This window comes from Cyphomyrmex costatus, unplaced genomic scaffold, assembly GCF_001594065.2.
Source record: "Cyphomyrmex costatus isolate MS0001 unplaced genomic scaffold, Ccosl1.0 scaffold132, whole genome shotgun sequence".
Lineage (NCBI taxonomy): Eukaryota > Metazoa > Arthropoda > Insecta > Hymenoptera > Formicidae > Cyphomyrmex > Cyphomyrmex costatus.
The window spans coordinates 1154370-1177645 of NW_017275304.1; the positions used below are offsets into that span (position 1 = coordinate 1154370).

At 34.6% G+C, this 23276-nt stretch overlaps 2 protein-coding genes across 3 annotated transcripts; one reads left to right on the forward strand and one right to left on the reverse strand.

The window, feature by feature from the left end:
- On the reverse strand, positions 1 to 8524 carry LOC108782648 (uncharacterized protein KIAA0930 homolog). 2 transcript variants are annotated; one of them, XM_018550957.1, is made up of 9 exons: positions 8104 to 8524; positions 5670 to 5989; positions 4902 to 5165; positions 4715 to 4814; positions 4120 to 4422; positions 2557 to 2769; positions 1565 to 2182; positions 350 to 499; positions 1 to 118 (listed from the first exon to the last, which is right to left on the reverse strand). In XM_018550957.1, exons 1-9 carry the CDS (start codon positions 8225 to 8227, stop codon positions 78 to 80), a joined length of 2133 nt encoding a protein of 710 aa, XP_018406459.1. In that variant the 5' UTR covers positions 8228 to 8524; the 3' UTR covers positions 1 to 77. The 2 variants fall into 2 exon arrangements, with proteins under 2 accessions (XP_018406459.1, XP_018406460.1); XM_018550958.1 differs by lacking the exons at positions 1565 to 2182; positions 2557 to 2769 and having other exon boundaries at positions 8104 to 8519.
- Positions 8525 to 9256: 732 nt separating this feature from the next.
- Positions 9257 to 23276, forward strand: fat-spondin (extracellular matrix protein f-spondin). Its single transcript, XM_018550954.1, has 12 exons — positions 9257 to 9294; positions 16386 to 16576; positions 16723 to 16907; positions 17600 to 17791; positions 17971 to 18257; positions 18635 to 19038; positions 19444 to 19615; positions 19777 to 20023; positions 20260 to 20443; positions 21051 to 21214; positions 21283 to 21471; positions 21660 to 23276. Exons 2-12 carry the CDS (start codon positions 16396 to 16398, stop codon positions 21738 to 21740), a joined length of 2286 nt encoding a protein of 761 aa, XP_018406456.1. The 5' UTR covers positions 9257 to 9294; positions 16386 to 16395; the 3' UTR covers positions 21741 to 23276.

Here is a 23276-nt window from a genome sequence, read left to right on the forward strand (position 1 = left end):
GGGCCAATTGTCAATATACGTACAAAGTAAAAAAAGGAAAGTATTGAAATTATAATTAAAATGTATTATACTGTCAGCTAAAATGTTAAAATAGGTCCTTCTCGATGATCCAGAATATCTGTAACAGAAATTATGGCGGTTGAAGAAAAGAAGATTGAACGCGGTTTATAATATTATATTTGAATTGGAGGCAAAATTAATTTAATATCCAGGATTATACCAACGTGTTTCATTAATAGAGACACAAACAATTTTATACAAGCACAATGCCGAGAAACTTTCAAACATTCCATATAGATATTAAAAATAAAAATATATGTTCATGTAATCTGATTTCGGTTTGACTTACCTTTCGCTATGCTCCACCATGGTAACGTAATGTACGTTAAAAAGGCGTTCAAAGGTACAGACTGTGCTCGCTTGGTCTCTTTCCAGAAATGGAAGGTTTGGGTAAAACCTCTCATCGTCCAAAGTGGATTATACGCCCCGTCATCCAACTCTGAAAGGAAAGAGATATTATTAATTACAAGCCAACTCGAAGCTTGTATATAACATATTTCATGTCCTGCAATAATAGGACGGTTGTTTGAGTACAGGATAGATATTCATTCGAGCAATGAAACAGACACAAGCTTCAAATCGTAGGAAATTAAATGCATCCTTTGATTAGGTTGTTACGAGTCACAGTGAAAAAGATGAAAATATGTTAAATATATGTATATGATGTTGCAGATTATGCATAAGAATTACGGATGCACAAGATAGAGAGAGCAAATAGAGGACATATTTTCCAGCAAGGATACAATATAACACAATAAATTATTTCATCCTTGTTTAACTAGCAAATAACAAAGATGTAATAACTCATTGTGTCATCCATGTGTTCTTGCTGGAAAACGTCCACAGTAAAGAATATCAGGATACATCAATTTTCGCTTTTACTTCGAAAAATGTACAATGATAAACCTCATTCAAGACAGTTTTTTAATGTACTATTACATACACATATGGAAATCGCATTATGCAAGTTACACAAAGAGACAGGTCCACATTCGCTGAAAATGAATCACACACAAGAGTTCGTCGTTTACTTAAAGAAGAATTAATGCTTAGATGTTTTTATGAATTCTTGCAGAGAACGAGTATTAAAAAATAGAATTAATATTACGTTCACAAGATGAATTAACTATTAACTACCTACTTTCGATGACCGTGCTTATTATCGGTGGTGAAATTCATAATAAAAAATCATTACAAGCATTCAGAAACAACTGAAAGAGTCGTTTCTCAGACAAACTCTTTATATGGTAAACCACTACCACCATCACTACCACCCTCCGTCATATCGCGTGCAATCGCAGTCATTGCCGTTTCACCATCCCATAAACACAGTCATTGATGAATACAGTCAAACGAATGCTTTGGATTCAGGTAGTACACGACTACATTACGTACAACGATTCAATACAACAGAAATGATGATCAAATGGATTGCTCGTTCGTCGAGGGCAAAGGAAAAGGTATCTTATAGGGTGAGGGCACAGGAAGGGTAGGAAAAATTTACCCTGTGAGCCGGGGCGGCGCGGGAGCTCGCACCAGTAGTAGATCGCGGTGCCATCCGGCGTGACTCGATGAGGGGGCAAGGGGTTACCCACGAAGCTGCCTGAGAGAGCCCTTCGACGTCGTCTTCGGGGCAATGTGGCGCTCTGTCGACGTGTCGACACGACCTCGCCGTTGATGCGCGTCACATGGTGGGCGTTCGCGTTTTTGTCTTTGATCTCGTCGTTCTTGTTCTTGTTCTGCCCGTAGGCGTAGTCCTCGTGATCGGAACCGGCGCTACGCAGACGGCGACGGCTGTCAGACCGTCTTACTCTGAGTAGCTCGTCGTCGCTGAGTCGTCGACGTTCCTCGTCGTCGTTCTCTAAACCGTTATGATGATTGAACAGGTGACCAGCGCTGTAGGGACGTCGTTTTCGGTTATTATCCTCCGTAGCGGTAGCCACGTCGTAACCCAGTGGCAGTTCCTCCTTGCCGTGCACCAATATCGCGCCCGAGTCTAACTTCTGCCGGACGTTGTCATCTGTCAGGCAACGGCCGGCCGGCACTAAAATCTCACTTCCCACCTCTATGTGTTGGTGCTGATGCTTCTGCTGATGATTGTTCTGCTGGTGATTGTGGAAACCTGCCGCGAGAACCACGTCGTCATTTAGACGGCGATTGCACCCGTGTCGCGACTACAAACGATCGTGCTTCCGGTCTCTTTTCGCGCTTTGTTCTCCGTGCATTTATTTAAAAACTCAATTACTCTTTTTTCGTGCAACTTGAAACGTTTTATCCACGAGGCTTTAGCTTTATTTCAAATTAATCAAACAAATATTTAGAAAAGTCGTTTTGTTCATATTTTGTCAAAGCTTATCTCAACGGGACACGGTGACACTCGGTAATTCGGAAAAAAGCTAAACACAGAGTTTCTACTAATCACATAAGAAGCGAGAGCGTCGGCAAGAGCAGAGACAAGAGAAATTGATCGTTTTCAGCGCGAACGAGCACACTCACCGTGTGTCTCGCGATAGATCGTCTCCTTGCGTATCGGCGAGTTCTCATTCATTCCGGATCGTTCCCGGGCATTACGTTGTCGTTGCTTGTTGTGGACGGGGTGTTGTTGTAGTTGTTGCTGAGCCAACGGCGATCTTCGTCGACGTAACGATCGGGGACTCCTGCGGTTTCCCGGTGAGCCCCGGCCGCCCCAGCTGCTATCCTGTACATCGGCTACAAAGGAAAGAGCCGGCATGGCACGTGCGAGTGATTAGAGATAACAAGATACTCTTTCGTTTGTTTATTCATTAGTTTTCTGTAATCTTTCACAACAGATGTGACAATATTTAAACCGGAAGTTAGAGTGTAGTGATAGTAGTAGTAGTAGTAGTGGTGGTAGTGGTGGGTGGTGATAGTTGTTAGTACTAGTTCGTAGTGTCGGTGAAGATAGAACTGAATCTGTTCTTTTCTCTTGTATTTCTATATCTCTTTCGCTATTTCATCTACTCTTAACACTGTGCTAGTGCTACGCTAAGTTCGCCTAAAAGATTGCTAACTGTGAACACCGACCGGTCCAAGTCAAGACATTCAGAGAACGAGATACTGTTTCAATTAAGATTTTCTTTCTACGGTGCATTAAATTGCGCCGTTTAAAGAAATAAATGTCGAGAACTTCTGGAACGATAAGTCACAGTAGAAAAATCTCTTTTAACGTATACATGCGATCGTTTTCTATCACGCTTTAATGCAGTTTTGATTCACACCTTTGAAAATATTTAGCTCTATCAGCTTCGAGTCTATAGTGCCAGCATTGAGAAGAAGTGTGTTGCCGAGAACAGGAGGTGTCTGCCTGATAACATCAAGACAGTTGTGCATTACACAGATACAACATAAGAGCATGCACAGACCGAGAGTGAATGCGAACGAAATACATCGAGAAGAGAAAGATACTAAACGCTGTGTGTGTCCATATCCCATACATTTAACGTATTATATTACACCTATGGACATTCCCAGAATTTTTAGGGAGACGCCGAACGGGGAAGTAGGTTTATCAATTCTGTTATTATATAAACACACACACAATTTTGATTGAGAGTATCGCGTCTATTTGATATCGAATGGAGTACTCATTAATATCTAGCGCATATTCTATTTTTTAGCTCGAAGACCTTGAGAAAAATTTTTTTATATATTTATTAAATACGAACATTGTCAAAGTTTTATTTGACAAAAATTTTAGGAATTATTATAGTCGCGTAACAGAAAGAAAAACATTTTATGCGACAACGAAAAATTTATACAGAATCAAAAGTAAAATTGTATTTTTAATAAAAAAAATTGTATTTCAATAAAAAAAATTTTGGAGGGAGTTTAAACTTTCCAAATTTCCGTCTAGATACGCCTATGATTATATCATAAACGTCGTCTGAATTTTTTGAGCGGTCGGTTCGCAAAAAACGTCCATATTAAACGCTAAATGCAGGATATGAATACCGGTCTAAGAGTGTAGAACTAAAAATCTAGTAAGAGTAGCAAAATCTGTTCTCGATTTCATCTGTATTGTTTAATGCTGACAATTACCGTCTCGAACATCACCAGCCTCGATCTCGCTGAGACCGTTTGCCATTGAGTCGAGGCCCTCATTCTCCGATCGCGCCTTAGTGGCCACCGTATCTGGTTTCGTTCTCCAACCGCCACGCACGAAGTTGTTCAAGTTAGCACTGGGATCGGACAGTCTTCGTTGATGGCGATACATAAAGAGTTCCTCTGCGTCGTCCCAGTCGGCGTCCCACAGGTCGGTCGCACAATAACCCGGCTCCGACGTTGGCGTCTCCGCACCGGAACCTTTCGGTTTTGTGACGGCCATTTCCGCGTGTCCCTTGCCTAAAGAATTCCCATGCATAAATCGAACTCTTATCGTAACGTATCGAACTCTTATATTCTTTACGCCTTGCCATACCGATAAATATAGACATTCTATTTTCCGTCTTTTGCGCAAGCGGTTACGTCACGTTAATTAAATAATAAAGGTGAAACGTATTCTCCTCGACACCTACGTCAATTTTTTTATACTTATAAAAATAGTATATTAAAATTATATAAATTAATTAGAGAGAGAGAGAGAGAGAATTAAAGTCGATAAAAAGAAAAATATTGATGAAGTTCTTGAACATACCACGTGGTCCCTTCATTCGTACGAATTCTACTCTTTGCGAGGCCGCGCCGGAGAAGAGGCCGAATGTCATCCGCTGAGCCATTTTGGTGCTCAGACTTGACTAAAAGCAAAAACGGTCTTTGTCTTACATACATACATAAATTTAACAATACAAATTTAACAAGCTAAATAATACATAATAACTCACTCTGGCATCGTAAACTTTTTTCAAAGCATCGTATCTGATCGAACCGAGGAAAATGACGCCTTGAATCGCACCCTCCCGATCGGAGGCGACCAGCTCTACGCACACCATCTCCCCATCCCTGACTAAAATATCACAGAAAACTTCATCGAAATTGTCCACCATGAAGCATATGTGCGGGTACGTCATCTCCTCGAGATCACCTTTGGCATCCATACGCCGTCGACTTGGACTGGCATATACTTTCTGAGAATGCCTTCGCAATACCTAAAAGTCGTAATTCTAATTGTCAGTTCTGCAGATAGCGACAGATGTAAAATAAATGATTGAAACAAAAATGATATTATAAACATAGATGCGGATTTGGGTAGAATCTAGTTAAAAAGATAAAAGTTAAATTAAAAAGTTAAATAATTTTAACTTAACTTATACTAATTACATTGTAGAGTGTAGACTCTTAACTTTTAACTTAATTTAATTACGTTTTATGGTTACTATTAACTTTTAATTTAACTTTTTTGAAGTTAAATAGGCAATAAATATAAGGGTGCCGCATACTCGCTTACAAGTTCAGCTTTACATTATGTGAGGTCATGCTCGAAATCATGCGAATCATTTACATATAAAACGGACATATTTCAACAATTTTCGGGAAAAAATGTTTAAGGGAAAAATAAAAGAAAAGTATTAATTGATTTGAGACATTTTATATAATATTCATCTACAGTATTTTTTTAATTCTTTTCTAATTCGATTAAAAGCTATTCTTACTTGCAATTCCTTAGGACTTGTTCTTGTACAGATCGCCAATGTAAGAGTGTAGTCGAATTGGTGCACAACGAGATTCAGGTACACAGTTTCCTCCCAATCGATGTCGGGATCGCCGATCGGCAGTTTCTTGCTGTCTTTACGAAACACATCGACCTCAGTTTCGAACTTGGGTAGATATCTCGACGAGGTCTTCACGTGCTTCTTACGGACGAAGAAGAGCAGATCGTCGCCGTCGATGGCGTGTTCTGCTTGAAAAAGGAAGTGACGGACAAATAGATCCGTCCAGTACGTTGTACCTTGCAGCACGACGAATCCGGAGTCTAGTAAAGACGAGAGAATTTGCATGTTCACAAAGACGCCGATTCGATAAATCAAAATTTTAAATCGAGGATGAGATTTTAATTTCTCGTGTTAACGCGATGTTTGATTAATACCGAATTCACCCCCGATCGATTCGTTACGTGCGAAAGGGTGTATCGGAAAGGGGAGATGTAACAACGAACGCAAAAGGCAGGAAATATCAGGTAATCAATACCTGTTATGACGCGATATTGATGAAGAGGATCCAACTTAATGTTAGAAACTGAACCAAATATATTATAACTACAGTCCTTTAACTTTCTATTTTATTCAATCTCAACACTCTATAATAAATACGTTATATATTTATTGTTAATTACAATATTTGGGTAAATAATTAATGAATAATATCGAATATTTTATTAAATCAATCTTCCCGCATTTATCTAAAAAGTAAAAATCTAAAAGTCTTTTTATATACATGTAAAAGAACCATTATTTTACAATTTTCATTAAAAATGAATAAAATTTAAATTGAAAAAAAGTTTTTTAAACCTTGAAATCTTTATTTTTGCAAAATTACTGTATTTTTTAAGTTTCTGTGAGTTTAGTAATTTTTACATATAAAAAACTATAAGCTAAAAAAGATAAAAAATTTTCTTTTTACTTTGTGGTCTTTCACGTGCTCCAAAAAAATATGCGAACAATTTTCGACAACCTATAAGTAAAAAAGAGTTCTGATTTTGATTGCTCATAACTCCGTTAAAAATCGTTATACCGCAATTGAAAATCAGATTCTTAAAGCTAAAACTTTGCTCTATTGAATGATATAATAGCAACGAAAATTTCGCAACAAATGGCGGATTGAGGAAAGGTTTATCTTTATATATATGTAAAAGGACTTTTTCTGCAACATATATAATATAATTCAACGTTCCAAGCATAAAGATGACATAAGAAAAACAAATGACGTGATTTACGATATATATGTATGTGTATTATGATTAGAAACATGATATTATAATGCATATATCACTCTGCAAGTATTTCTGTCAATGCCATATAAACGTATTGAGTGATTATAGCCTATACATAGGGTGGCAAATTTAAATAATTATTTTTTTTTAATTGAATATTTCAAAAATGTTATTTATTAATAGATAATTTGAAGTTACTAGATAAACAAAATAATTAATAACAAAACGCAATTTATAAAGAAAAATTAAATTTATTTTCTATTCTGACTGGAAAAAATATTTGTTATCAATTTGTGTAATTTTGTTAAATGCTTTTCGCTATTTTTATAGTGCAAATATAAATATAAATGATTTTTAAAAGATTTTGAAAAAATTAACTTTTAAATAAATTTAATTTTTAAAAAAAGATGTTACTTAGATCACATCTTAAAAGAGTGCTTGAAATATTTCAGTCCGTGGTCGCAAAATATAGGTTAATGCGGCCTTGATTCTTTTGATTAATAAAGTACATAATTTAAGTGACTAACAAAACTATTAATATCTATCGATATATATATATATATATGTAACAAAAACAACCAGATTAAATGAACAATCTCCATTATTCAATATTCAGAGCGATAAAGATGTTACGTAGTCTTAAGCAACTCTCTTAATATGTAATTAGAAAGTGTGTATTTTCCGTATATTAACAATTATTTTTAAGTCTTTCTATGTTATTTAAATTTTCGAAGCTCAAAGCGTCGAAATAAATCAATTAAACTGCACAGTTTATTTACCATTTTTTAAACATAAATTAAAAATTTGATATGAACAAATAATAAAGGTATGAACAAATTTTTTTTACATACAAGCAATTGAAATAAAATAAGATATTGCAAAAAACGTTATAATTTCAAAGCAATAAAAAATTAAGAAAAAAGAAAACAATTTTTGTTTCTTTGAAGTACATTTCTCACAAACAAAACAGTTATATATTTCTCATCGGCGATCAACCCTTTCAAGAAACACCCTTTATATAATTCCTTGGTTAAAGTCCACCCTAACTCGGCCTGTATACGTTTTCACCCTCGTTTTCAACCAGTGTTCGCACACATTGTCATCCCCCTTAACTCGACATGCTGAACCGCTTTACTCCAGCGGCAACGAATACAAACCATCCTTGAGCATCTGCCTGAGCTCTTTCGTTCTCTGGAAATTGATCTCTTCGAGTAACTGCTCCAGCATCGTCGGGGCCCTGGTGAGGCCTGCCGACGATGAACTGCTCGCCAGGCTCGCCATGGTCAACGACGAATTACGTGTCTTGTCAATCTTTCGCCTGGGATCGTCTCGTTCCTTTCGCGTTTGTCAATTGTCTGCGTCTTCCACCTGTATGCGTCTGTGCTCGCAGACGTAAACGTCCTTGGCCCCGTCGAATCAGGAGCGGCGTACACAACGAGCAGCAGCGGTGCCTCTCTTGAGGGACCGGCGCAGCGCGCTTGGAGAACCGCTCCGGTGATGACGACGGACGGCAGGCAATGACGAGGTGATCTCACGATGTTCCCATTTCAAAGTTGAAAGCCTTACCGATCGGAGAAACCGCAAGGCGTTTACGACGTGTGCGTCGTAGGCGAGTGAGGCTGGGTGGTCGCAGCGAGGAGAAACGCCAAATCGAAGCTCCTCGCGCGGCGCGGCTCGGCCGCGACTGACCGAGCACTTGCCGTAGACTTTTGTCGATAATATAACGCATGCGTATGTCTCATCGTGACTGTCATTGTTGCTGAGGCGCGATATTCGAACGACACCCGGTATAAGACCTCGACGACGATGTCAATGCGTTCATCCGGTGGCTGGGACTTCAATTGATTCGCCTGAAGCCCAATCGAAGATATCTTCTGCTTGTTTTTTTCGCGTGAAATAAAATAAATTTTTGTAATGTTTTCGCCGTCTCATTGAATTTATTCTCTGTTGATGTCATTTCCAAAGTACAATGCTCATTTATCAAACGAGGCTTCAAAGAGACTCAATGCCGATTCGTAATTGATAATTTGGAATAACAGTCGTTTCGAAATTTCTCTTTGTCATTAGTTCCAAGTCCGCGAGAGAAACGATTTGTAAACCACGTTAAATATTCGCATATCCTCGGACGCACCACTAGTGTTTATCGTGAACGTTTCCGCACTATCTTTAAGGCGTCGTTAGCGATATGTGTTAGCGCTGACCCAAAACTGACCCCATGACTCGCGATAAAATTCTCCGGAATACTGTCGGTTAACTGGAAACGGAGCACACGACATCCGCCGATTTCTCCATCAGTATTCATCGGTTTGACCAGCGAGAACATTCACGGACGTCTTGTATATCTGTCAGTGAGTAATTCACGATCTCTGCTCACGATCTGTTCACGACCTGCTCACGATCAAACAGATGTGTCGCGAAACGCGTCACGTAGGCGATTGTGTGACTAATCAGTCTATTGTGTTGTTCGGTTACGTAATAATATATTCGCAAACATGCTAATCTCTCTCTCTCTCTCTCTATATATATATATATATATATATATACACATAGTATAGTATATACACACATATGAGCGAATTCACAATTTTTATATAATATATACACTAGAGAAAGTCTGGTTGTATTAAGAGTTTTGATTCAGTGTTATCAAAAAAGCAATGGTAATCTAATCCCTTCAGTTAAATAACATTTTGTCATTATTAACTTCTAAGTCTGTCAAAATGTAAATTAAATTTCTGTAGTTAGAGTTTTAAAGTAAACAACATTTATATTAATATACATATTTAGTAAATAATAAACTGATTTTGATTCAAATTTAATAAATTTTCTTAAATTAAATTTAATTCCATTGTTTTAGTTAAATTTACAACATGATTGATTAGGAGGAATAGCGACCTATATAAGAATAATAAAATAACTTAAATTAAAAAATAACTTAAATTAAAAAATAACTTAAATTATATAATTTAATTATATTATAATTTTGACATTAATTTAACAATGTTGAAATTGACCAAATCAGAGTTTTCTCGTTAAATCTATTACAATTCTAATTGAAATAATCAATGTTCTGATTAGTTAATATATGTGTGTGTGTCAAAATTTTCTGATTCGTCTATTTCAACCAAAAATTTTTTCAGTGTATATACATGTGCGTGTACGTAAATTGTGAATTTAAACGAGAATCATGTTTATCTCGGACTGATCACAATGACGAATACAATTAATTTCGTGTCATGTTTAATGATGTTGACATTATGAAAATTTATTCTCGATTTTAATGCAGTTAACATTATGAAATTCAAATTGCGAATAATTGAATGCATTTTATAATATATGCGTAACATTTCTACAGAACTATTTAGGTACATAAAATGTAAAATATTGTATGTGGAACATTGATAAGTTTTGCTCAATTAAAACTTTAAATATTTCTACTTGTTACAAATAGAAAAATTTTAGAGTACTCATTTTTTTTAACACTAAATATTATTATTTATTTCAATTTTTTATTGACATTTAATTAAAGTTAGTTTATTAATTTAAATTTAATTATTAAAAATTGCTACAGATATCAAATAATCCCGAGTTTAACTGTAAATCTCGTCTTTTAATTAATTACTTGATTTAAGAATTATGATCGCCGATTACGTTATTCCGTCGTGAGAAGCAATTAGATTTGACCATGAGCAAGACACCCCGAAGTCGTAAAGATTTGCAAGCGCGTGAAAGGACTAATGGCTTCATAAAAAGAAGCTGTTCTCCGCAACGTTCGTCATTTCGCGAATTATATCTGACGAGGATCCGCTCGTCAATTGTCCAAGATTCCGTTTCTCTTTTGTTAACGATAGAAACACGTCTTTCAAAATTCATTTTTTATGTGTTATGCGGATGCATTAATCGTGCAGTGAACAAAGTACGCTTTGTACAATCCAAGCGGATCGGAAATAGCACGGTAAAGTATATATACATATATTGCTGTCACAATAAATTTAATTGACAGACTCTCTCAGTGCAGTTTAGTGTTTAAAGAATAAAAGGTTACTGTGAGACGCTTAACAAAACGATTGTAGGGCGATATCGATCAGCGCTCATCGCGAAATAGCATGAATTAATAAAAGCAATGTCGGTGCATCGCTATTATGGTTAAATGATAAATGCAATTTTAGAGACGGCCTGTTCAAACACAAATGCCCGAAAGCTTTGCAAGTTGAAATTTTAATAAACCATCGATTCAGCTAGTTAAGCTGATCATCACAGCAAATCAGTGATTTTATCACTTAAAGGCAACCTAGTCAAACATAATAGACTAATTGAACATGATCAACTTGACGCGATATATCGCGTGATCATGCGATATAATGATTTGAAACTGCACTGTGTAATGAATCACAGGCTGGGGACTTGAATAACTATGTTCATTTGTATTATGGCTCGTTAAAGTTGAAAGATGACCAAGTCGAACGGAGAATACAGACGTCGCAGATCTCTAATAGCAAATTGTGCTTGACGAAAGACACATGACTCGGAAATTTAAGCACGTTAATTATTATAATAGCAACACTAGTAGCAGTAAAATAACTAATTAGATATATTTGTAATGAATAATGTATTAATAATGAAGAATCGTTTCATTGCAGAATCGTTCTAGAAAAATTAACGTATCAATAAATGATTAATAAATAAACGATTAATCACATTTCAAATAACCACAATTTGTTAAGCAATATAAAATATCATTATGCTAAAAATATTATAGAACATAAATACAAATTAATCGTATTTACAGTAAATTCTCAAAGAAAAGACATGGTGCCATTATAAAAATCTAATGATATTGGCTAATACTGAAAAATAGTAATTAATTACTTATTTTAAGTATAAAAGCATTGTTGTTCAGTACTTTTAATACTCCAAATAAATAATTAATTACTATCTTTCCATAATAAATTGGCCAATGTTTGATTATTTCTGTAAAGGTAGTGACAAATTATAAAAGTGCTTGTACAAGTTTTATACATAAAATTAATATACATGGTTGAATAAATTATTTTATTTATTGCAATTACTTTAGTTATGACAATATTTTGCTTTTAAAAAATGTTATTAAAAGGTTTTAAAAGATTTTATATAGACAATTATTTAAAAGTAATTAAAAGATGAATATCATTGTGTTGATTTATAATGAAAAAAAAGTCTGCGTTGGCAATATTGTAGGGGAAAAAATAGTTTAATTAACGGATGTAATTAATCATAGACGCAATTTACTAAAAGTGACGTATTACAAAATTTAAGTATATATGGCAGAAAAAGAAAAGATAATTTAAATTTATTACATGTCTGGAAAAATAAAATATGATCGATCGTAAAGATGCATCACAGATCATTATCCATATAAATGTGCAATAACTAAGAAAAAAATCTTATTTTTTGTTCTAGAGATGAAATACAACGATAATAAAGAAATACTTTAGTATGAAGAACACACCGATGAAAATTAATTAATTACAGAGAAAATTAATTAATTATGTTTCTAATAAACGTTTCTAATAAATTTGCTAAACCTGGAATACAGATTGAGGTGTATTATGGGTCGACGTGTTGAGTCTAAACTATTAATTATTTCGCTAATTGCGGATATGCTGTGATATGCGTAAACTCACCCACGCGAGCATTCGCGGGTAGGGATATAATAGAGGGTACGAGTTTGACCGTTATATATGCATCAGTTTTCACGCGTGTGTGCATGGAGCAGTAACTATCGCAGCCGTCACCGAGCTCTACATAAATTTGATGTGAAATTTACGATTAATGAATACATAGGATGAAACCGTGAAAATAAATATCGATCGCGAAATCTATTGTTAAAAAAGTAAAAATAAGATTACGTGGTAAGGAACACAGCGATATAAATAAAATTGTCACAAAAGCGTTTAGTTCTTCTGCAAAGGATGTATTACAAATATTTTTGAAAAAATGAAGAAATTATGAAAAATTATAGTTTATTTTAGAGCACATTTAAAAATATTATAAAAATCTTCTCTCTCTTAGCAGCGATTAGAACATATCTAAAAATTATTTTAATAAAAGATAGAATGTGTATTTTAATGGAAATATAGTTAAGAAATAATAACAATACCTCATTTTTTTTTAATATAAAAATATTAAATATTCAAGAGATAATTTATATCTAGGAAAAAGTTCTCTTACATATATAAAAATCCTTCTTCAATTCACCATTTGTTGTGAAATTTTCGTTGCAATTATATCATTTGATACAGCAAAATTTTAGCTTTAAGAGAGAGAAAATCTATTTTTTTAATTGCGGTATATTGATTTTTTTTTAAATCAAGTTATTAGCAATTAAAATCAGAATATTCCTTTACTTAATTGAATAACTCAGAAACAAAAAGTCATAGAAACATTTTTAAAAAACGATTTTGTTTTGTGACAAAGTAAAAGAAAATTTTTCATCTTTTTCAGTTCGTAGGTTTTTATATAAAAATGATCAAACTCATAGAAGCTTAAAAAATATAGTAATCTTTCGAAAGTAAAGATTTCAAACTTTAAAACTTTCTTTTAAAATTTAAATTTTGTTCATTTTTAATGAAAGTATTATAAAATAAAAATTCATTAACTTACATGTAAAAAGACTTTTTCTCCAATCCAATATATAAAGTTTCATTGTGATGCAAAGATTAATTTTTTTGTAAATAAACAAAATTCATTAATTTGTTTATTTATAGGACAAATAATCTATGCATTGTATTAAAACTTTTGCATAAATCGCTTGAATGTATTTAAAGTGCACAAACAATTGAAATTTTTATCATTGTGTGTGTGTGTTTTCTAAAATAATTTAATTTTTAATAATATAAAGTGAACTATAAATATGTTATTAAAAAGTTATAATGTTATTTACATAACTTTTGTATATATATATATATATGTATGATATTATTTAAACAAGTATTAACATATTTTCAATATATATTTACTTTAATTGTAGAAACTATATAGATTATTAAACTTAGTTATTTTTTATCGTTTGTGTGCCGGAGATTACAATTATCTTTAATGACAAATAAATTTATCGCGAGAATTAAGTGGAGCGCTTAATATACACACGAGAAGCATTTCACTTTCACGATCTTCTTAATGTAAAAACTCGCGGTTGTCTAAGCATTTCACTGCGTCCTCCTACACTACATTTCACGGTACACACGATACGACGATACTCTTGAAGATTTCAAGGAGCATGAAATTCTCGAGTTTCTCACACATATTGTACATCAAATTTCATGACGAGACGAGCATTTCCGTATCCGGAGCGCGTGATAAACGGAACGGATTGCGCCACGTGCTGAGAGCACGGAAGATGCATCTCTCGGGCGCTGTGCTCTGCAATTTCCGGCCCCACAGGTTCGTGCACTGCTTGCTCTTTCTCGTCGTCTTGCATCGTCCGCTTCGCCGAGTCGGCGTTCTAGAAACCTACAGCTACCTACATGCATGTATCTCACGAGCACCGGTCTCGAAAGCCGGTCGAGGCAGATTGGCACGAATCCCGACCTAGTTCTTCCAGCTATTCGACCGTAATCAGATGCACTGAGCGCGGAATATGTACGCGGACATGTGGAATATGCGGCACGCGCTCCGACTTCGCACGTGGCTGCAATAACGTCGCGAAGCTCATCTGAGAGACTTTTGCACGTATTCTTGTTTTTATGTTTAACACGTGTGTATTCATGTGTTTCATACAGGGCTCTATGTACTTTTATATCTTTTCTATAGCTTTTACTGTACCACTATTTATTGTACACTATTCATTATATATTGTATAACATGTTATTACTAATGAAGAAACGCATAGGCAATTATATTTCATTACACCATCGTGATTACTTTCTGTTTGTCTGGCGAAGATGTCTATTAATTATAATAATTGAAGTGTAAGTCTTGATCAAGAGTATTGACATAGATCACATAAAGTCTCGATTTATAATATTATAAATTTTTCGCGATCTCATAAAATATCATGAATCTACACACAGAGGAATACACGATAGTTTGACAAAAAAAGAAAAAAACAAAAAAAATTTGCCCAACTAATTTTGCAGAACTAATTTGTGGGAAAGTCCTGCTAGAGACAGTAATTAGCATTTTCACGATCCCTTTTCTACGAAATGAAAAAATCGCTTCTCTATTGTCACTGTGAGAATCGAGCATTGTTAGTCGCGAATTATGTAACGCAATAACTATTATATTATGTCACGCGATTATATGTACTCACACAATCGATTTCAAAGTTGCACCAAAAATCAAACAGATTTAATCGCACGCGGGTTTCATGAGTATAACAATTTTATATAAATACTAATATAAAATGAAGAGAAAATAAATAAAATTAAAATTAAAGAACTCTGATGAAGAGAAAAATTTTAATTTTATCAGCTGAAAATGTCACGGTTTTATCAAATGTAGAAGAAATATTATCCTGATTATATGTTTTAGTCAGAAAAAATAAAAAATTCCCGAATCTTCTCCTTCCGTCTATTAAAAATCTAACAATTTCCCAATTGCAGTTTGCTCGCATTTTACGATACAATCTCTGTTCTCATTCGCGTTTGCGACATCATGCTCGACTCGTGATTATGCGTTGCCGTTTTGTGGCACAAGGTGTTTCTGTGGTGATTTATTGTTTCAAATCAAGACTAACAATAACGGTCAGAAGAGATCGGCGGAATTTGGATCGTACGACTATGTTCATTCGTTGCTTTATAGATGGATTCTGACAATAGCGATTAAGATCAGTTGAGAGATTCGCACGGTTTCGCGAAGCTGTCAATTGCAGCAATTTTCTTGGCAGAGTAAGCGAGGCGTGAATTCAAGGACAAGTTAGCTGAATGTCATCCTCGTGTTACAGATTTCATAGGAATGTTAAAGTATGGTTTCACGCACTCAGAAAAAATAATTTTGTTAAAATATTGAAAAATTTATATAGATATAGATCTGATAATAAATGATTTTGTTGGACCATCAAAATTAATTATGTACAATAGTATGCTTAAACTGATTGAAGAATGGTTGCTAGAATGTTAACACTTTTTGTTACATTATTCTCATCATGTTTGAATTTTCTATATAATTATTTTGGTGGTCCAATAAAATAATTTTTTCATATCTGGATCCAGCTAAATTTTTAGATACTTTAGTAAAACTGTTCTTTCTGTGTTAAATTTTATGTAACACTGATTTTATGTAACAATTACATTCTGTACTTTAATAATAATTTTTATAATAATCAACTTGCACTGATTTAACCGTTCTGACTCTCATTAGCCTTATTTATTATTGTTTTATATTTTACTGCTTTATGTTTTATGTGTAGCTTTATATCGCTTTAAGTAAGAATAATTTTCGAAATTATGAAATGTTCCAGACATTCCAAAATGTTATTTTTAATGTTGACGGCGTGTTTTTTCGCCGTGACTCACGCTGGATGTCCCCTGAGGCCAACAGTGGAACAAACTTCCGCGAGCAGGACAGCAGGCGATGGTGGTTACAGGATACTTATCAGCGGACAGAAGAATGGATACATTCCAAATGCAATTCATACAGTTAGCTTGCAAGGTTGTATATGTATATCTAAAAGATTATCTGAAAAAAATTATTAAGATATAGAACACGAGAGAACAAAGAAAGATTTCGGTAAACGCAAAAAATAAAAACAAATTTTGTGAATTGTCACTTTTATAATTAACGTGATATTTTGTTAGGATCACAAATACACGAGAGATTGCAACAATTCACGCGTTTCACGCTTACGGTGACTTCGCAGCACGCACCGAATAATCCTTTGGCTCGTGTCGGTTACTTCCAACTGTTTCCGGATTCCTTGACTACCTTCAACGAGGATTGCATTAACACGATCTCCGAAGCAACCGATTACCCCAAATCTGAAGTACGAATACAAGCAAATATGCGTGACCCTTTCAAAAATTAAAAAAATAACGAAGAAAAAAATTATAAATACTTTTATTAATATACTTTATTAATATATCTTTAATAATAGTTTTTTATTAATATGTAAGATGTTTCTTACAGATTCCGTATAGACTTTCACAGTATATTTGAATTGAACATAAAAGCTGTAAGAAACAATTTCTCATAAGTCTGAGTTTAACATTCAAAATGTTATTTACTTGTGTTAATACAAACTTGGTATCAAATGGACTCTGACGAGGCTACATTTACTAGAAACGGCGTTTTCAATTTTTATTTCAATCATGTATAGTCATATGACAATCCATATACTGTTCAAAAAAGTTTGTCAACGTCAGTTCAATTGTAATGTATGGACGAACATGTATAAACTTAGGTGACATTGTTTCTTGTAGATTTCTGTAATACATCGTTCTGCAGCATAACTTTTATCAGGTAACTTTTATGACAAATTATTTTAGGATCTATACATATATATAAATATACATAGTATATGTACATATTTTTCTTATTTCAGATCATAGAATATACTGTTGAAGTCTGTACGAAAAAGGAGACATCTTGTAGTATTATTAATAAAAAATATTAGTAAACATTTATTAATTTCTTTTTTACTTTTTTTATTTATTAAATGATTAATTTTCTTGGCAGATCCAAGTAATGTGGCGGGCGCCGCAAGCCGGCTCTGGATGCGTCATTTTCACCGCGATGATTTTGGAGAACAATGTACGATGGTACGCAGAAGATGGTGCTCTCATTATGACTGTTTGCGAATTAACAAACACAGAAGTCGACAGTTTAAATCAAACCAAATGTTGCGCTTGCGACGAAGCAAAATACTCAGTAAGATATAAAAAATTTCGAAAAATATATTTGACAGAAATATATTATAAAAATTAATATAAAATCTTTGTATTTTTTCAAACCTTATATGTATATAAATAGCATAATTTTTTTATTGTTTTTATTCTAATTTATAGCGATGACAGATGCATAAGATATAATTAATCTTATTTTTTCAGCTAACTATGGAGGGCATTTGGTCAAATAGAACACACCCGAAGGACTTTCCATTTTCTGCTTGGTTGACTCATTTTAGCGATGTCATTGGTGCATCACACGAGCCAAATTTTTCCTTCTGGGGTAGAAATCATATCGCGACGGATGGGTTTCGACAATTGGCTGAATGGGGATCGGCGACGGGCGTGGAAGCGGAATTGAGAGAGAAAGCCAGGCATCTTAGGACGCTTATCAAAGCTGCCGGTTTATGGTATCCTAATGTTAATACGAATACAACGACGAGCTTTAGGTAAGTTCACTTACGAAATATGCATTTAGCAAAATATTAAAGTCATTTGATCGGTAACTAATAATAAAATATATATAATTCGTAAATTTTATATTTTAAACAAGTTACTTTAAAAGAGTATTGTTAAAAAACTTTGGCTAGTAAAAATGATGTCTTATTTTGTTTAACTGTCGTTAAATATGCAATTATACACTTTTTAAATGTATCTATAGTGAATTAAGACAAAAAATATAGACATTAAATTTTTACAATATTCTCTCTAAAAATTATAACAAACTTTTCAATAATTTAACTACGTCAAGTTCAATCTCGATATCTTATAATCTCGAATAATCTTCAATTTTTTAAATCGTCGGTTTATCTTTATTACTTCTCAGGGTAGATCGAGGACATCCTCTTCTTTCGGTGGCTTCGATGCTAGGTCCGTCTCCCGATTGGGTGATAGGAGTGAGTAAATTGAATCTTTGTCAGAAGGACTGCACCTGGACGAAGAGTATGATAATCGATCTTTATCCTTGGGACGCCGGCACCGACAACGGCATTAGTTATATGTCACCAAATTCCGAGACAAAACCACGCGAAAAAATGAAGCCGATAACAACACTTTATCCGGAGGACCCACGATCACCGTTTTATGATCCATCTGGTAGGCCCATGCACCCACTGGCCAGATTATATATAAATCGAGAGAAAATTATTCCACGCGGATGCAGCGAAGAACTTTTGCAGCAGCAAGTAACTGACTTGGAAGTGGCCGAAAATACTGAAGATACGGCGAGACGTACGCATATATTATATTGTATTTTTAATAACCGATCTCTTTTGGAAAGAAGCACTTAAAAAAAACAACGATGGCAACTATAAAGGTGACAAGTTTTATATATGGCATTAATATTTGAATAAGCTATTTCATAGTTGCAATAATTATAAAAAGTTTCTATATTAGTCTATATTATAATAATTCTACATATAAAATTTATATAATTGTCATCTTTATAATTGCTGCTACTGTCTTTTTCTCTAAGTACAGTCTGAGAGTAGACTTAGAAATAATTTTTATTAGTGCTTTATCATCCACGATATTTTAATGACATTGTCAAGTCAATAGAGGTCTTGAGTTTACTCTTCATTAAAGTTTGTGAACTTTATCTTGGTAATTTAGCTGCACTTTACTTTGAATTTTAAGCGGAATGCCAGACGACGGATTATTCACCGTGGTCTTCGTGTTCAGTGACCTGCGGTAAAGGTTTAAGGATGCGTACGAGGTCGTACAGGATGCCGGAGAAAGCTGCTATGTTCAACTGTAACAGACAGCTAGTTTCAAAGGAGATGTGTGTCGCGTCTATTCCTGAATGCTCGTGAGTGCGTTCACGATTCCTTTGTCGCGTTTTAATGAAAATTACAAAAAACTGTCAAAACCCAAAGGATCAAATTGACCCGAATATAACATATATTTTATGAATCAACTAAACAAATTTGATTCTTCATGCATATATGAGATCGGTATGTATTATTTCAGGGGAGAAGAGGAGAGTGAAGGTGATATAATTTCGCCGCAGGACGATCCACTTTGCGAAACCACCGAATGGAGCGAGTGGTCCGAGTGTTCGAACACATGCGGGATCGGTTTGAAAATGCGAACGAGAAGGTTCCGCGACCGTCGCGGTCGCAAACGGTGTCCGCTCGTGTCGCTCGTCGAGAAGGAGAAATGCATGGAACCACCATGCCAAACGGGAACTGAAGAGCAGCTTGATCCTGTGTGCAAGGTTCAAATTTTCAAAATCTATTTACCGCGCACTTAGAGAAAATAATGGCAACTATAAAGGTGTCAATCTAAAACATAATTATTGTATTCAATTATGTACATTAATTCTACATATAAAACTTTTATAGTTGTCATCTTTAATTGTTATGTCTTTTATTTTGAGGCAAAATAAAAATTTGTTGTACAATAACTTAGTTTGATAACAAACAGAGTTTGATAACGATAATTTAAATTAAGGTGACGGATTGGTCCGATTGGTCGCCATGTAGTGCTTCTTGTGGCAAAGGTGTGAAACTGAGGACCAGACTGCTGATGGTCGACCCATCGTTGCAAGCGGAATGCTCTTCGCGCGTGGAATTGCTCCAACAAAGGCCATGTCTCATTCAAGCGGATTGTACATTCGACATGGCGACAGCAAAAGGTAAAAAATATAAGAAACTTGAATGTTTAAAAAGAACAAGGTTTTTTCCTTCATCAATTAAAATTAACCCTCTGGAGCTGATGCCAAACTGTGGTACAGTTAATATTAACGTAGGGTTCGTAAAACTCATTTAATTTACGTTGATTAAAAGACACTAATTAATTTCAAGCACTCTTCCCCTAAACTAATAATAAAGAAAGAATAAATATATATATATATACTGAATTAAATTTATTTTAATAAGAATAATTCAAATTTGTAAATGTAACGTAAAGAAAATTAAATTATTTGGCATTTTTGTAGGTATCAAAGTATCATAATAGAAGGTAAATATAAGAATTAAAAATTAATAATAAATTCAAATGTAATAATGTATTTTTTTTATCTAAATAAATATAATATTACTTCACAAAAAAATGATTATTTTTATTTATTAAAATCTTTGTTACTAAAATAATCACATAGAGATTTCAATGGACCTAATGTTATTTAAAAAAAATGTGAGAATTGAGTGGATCCAGTAAACTCCCTAGTTTCGGAGGGTTAATTGTTAATTTTGCAACATGCACCAGTAAAACTTTGAAAATTGTTACATTTCTTTTTACAGTTGTATGTATGGAGGATGCAGATCCCGGCCCGTGTAGGGGTTACTTTCAGAGATGGGCTTTCAACCCACGGAAATTAATGTGTGTGCCTTTCGCGTACGGCGGATGTCGTGGTAATCGAAATAATTTCCTAACGGTGGATGAGTGTGGCAATACCTGTGATGTTGTAAGTGACAACGTTTCGTCCAAAGTCAACATGGGAGATGGAGGTGTTATCTCAATTCTCGTTCTCAGGTGCGAGCTGCTCTTACTGTCCAAGCCTTTAACGAGACCGTAAACCGAGATCAAATACCTACCGACTCGTTGACTCCTCCTCCTCCACCACCTCCTCCCGTGGATTGTGTGGTATCTCGCTGGTCAAATTGGTCGTCGTGTAGTGTCACTTGTGGCGTTGGTCGCGTCACAAGTTACCGTACGATCGAGGTAAGCTAATTGGCTTCGGGTTGTTACGCGCATTATTAGTATTTATGGAATTTGCGGTATACGTGGCTCGCTGGAATAACATAAACTATTGTGTCAGTATTATTAACGAAGTATGACAAAGCTTTTGTACATACATAACACTATTACGAGACCTTTCCTGATAATATCATATTGGTTTACACAATTAGCGAGAGGCTGCAAACGGTGGTCGTCCCTGCCCGAAGAAGCTGCATCGTCGTTATCGTTGCGAGCTGGCGCCGTGCGAATGACAAATTGACAAGACGCTCTTTACTTGATGGCATTTAAATTAGGATATACGTAGTAGACTAAGGAATATACTCAGGCAAAGGATCTGTCAAAAAAAGATAGTTTAATTACGTCTGCAAAGAGGTAAATTTTTGTAAATTTTTAATCTTATTGTTATATAGAACGTACGAGACCTAAGCAATATACACGAATGCATAACGTGAATTGTGTCCCGTGCGCAATTTGATTATTTCTTATATATTTCTCCGCTCTCGATGCCTTTTCTGTATGCCAAAAAGCTTTACAGTAACAAAAAATTAATCTGATTAAAAATGTTTAAGTATCAAAAACCATTTTGGATTATCGTGTGTATTGTGAATGAAACATTTTAATGACTTTACACGTTTCACTTTGCAAAGCGATCCATGTTGAACATTCAAATTAATATTAATGGATGCCTTCATAGACTATCAATGTACGTTACTGCCAGTCCTCTATTGCCAATATTTGTCGCCTTTTAAAGTAATCGCGTTACAACCATTCCCTGCTGTATTCTTTTTACAAAGTGCTGAATACGGAATAAACGGATTATCAGAATAAATGATATTTTATTAATGGTTATTTGGTTTATATCGCCTGCTAACTCCCATCGAATTTCAATCGATACTACAAAACGTGGAGTCGACATAATCGCTTTATATCGGATGAAATGTTTGTCTCCAATAACGTATCCGTTCAAATTTAATGTATCCGAATCCCGTCGTTTGCAAATTAATATCGCGTCCATCAAATGAGGCGGTTAACCGTGATATGAAATTTGTGGTGTTGCACGGTGGAAAAAATAAAGAAGAGTCTTTTTGAACAACTAACATTTTAACACAAATGGGAAACGCGAAAATTAAATTCGGAGCTGGATAGCCAATTTATTCTCACCGCTTGTTATTCTCGTGTTTTCGTGTAGTTACACGTTTTTGAAACATGATACATCGCCTCGAGTAACAAACGGATTGCGTGAGCGATTAATGCTGCAAGTGTCACGCCTGTTATTCTTATGTTTCTTACGTAGAAATTCATGCGCCCATAATTCAGTACGGTTTCTGAATTGCGATCAGCTGTCTTTGGAAGATGTCCAAAGTCGCGTGCAACTCGCAAGAAGTCTTTTGATGCGTAGCAGTTTTCTATTATTTCTCGTATGTTTTCGCGCACGAAGTCGTATGTGACGTAGAAACATGAGCAAATAGAGCTTCATGCATCTGTAATCATAAGAAAATTCGATTGGATTCGCAGGACTGTTGTTTTATTCAAATAATTCCGTTTTATTGTAATAATTCCGCGCTACATCTCGCGCTTATTAAAATCAGTTGGTTCCACTTGTGTTTTATTCGCTTTTTTTTTCCTTTTCTTTCACAACAAACACTTGTTACCACCAATTGGGAAATCTAGCTTCACACAGTTACATTAATAATCTCATATAAATAATACATGTAGGTGGTATGACTAATTCGCCATATATCTACCAAGAACGTCAAACTGTCATATTATGTTTTTGAAATTATACA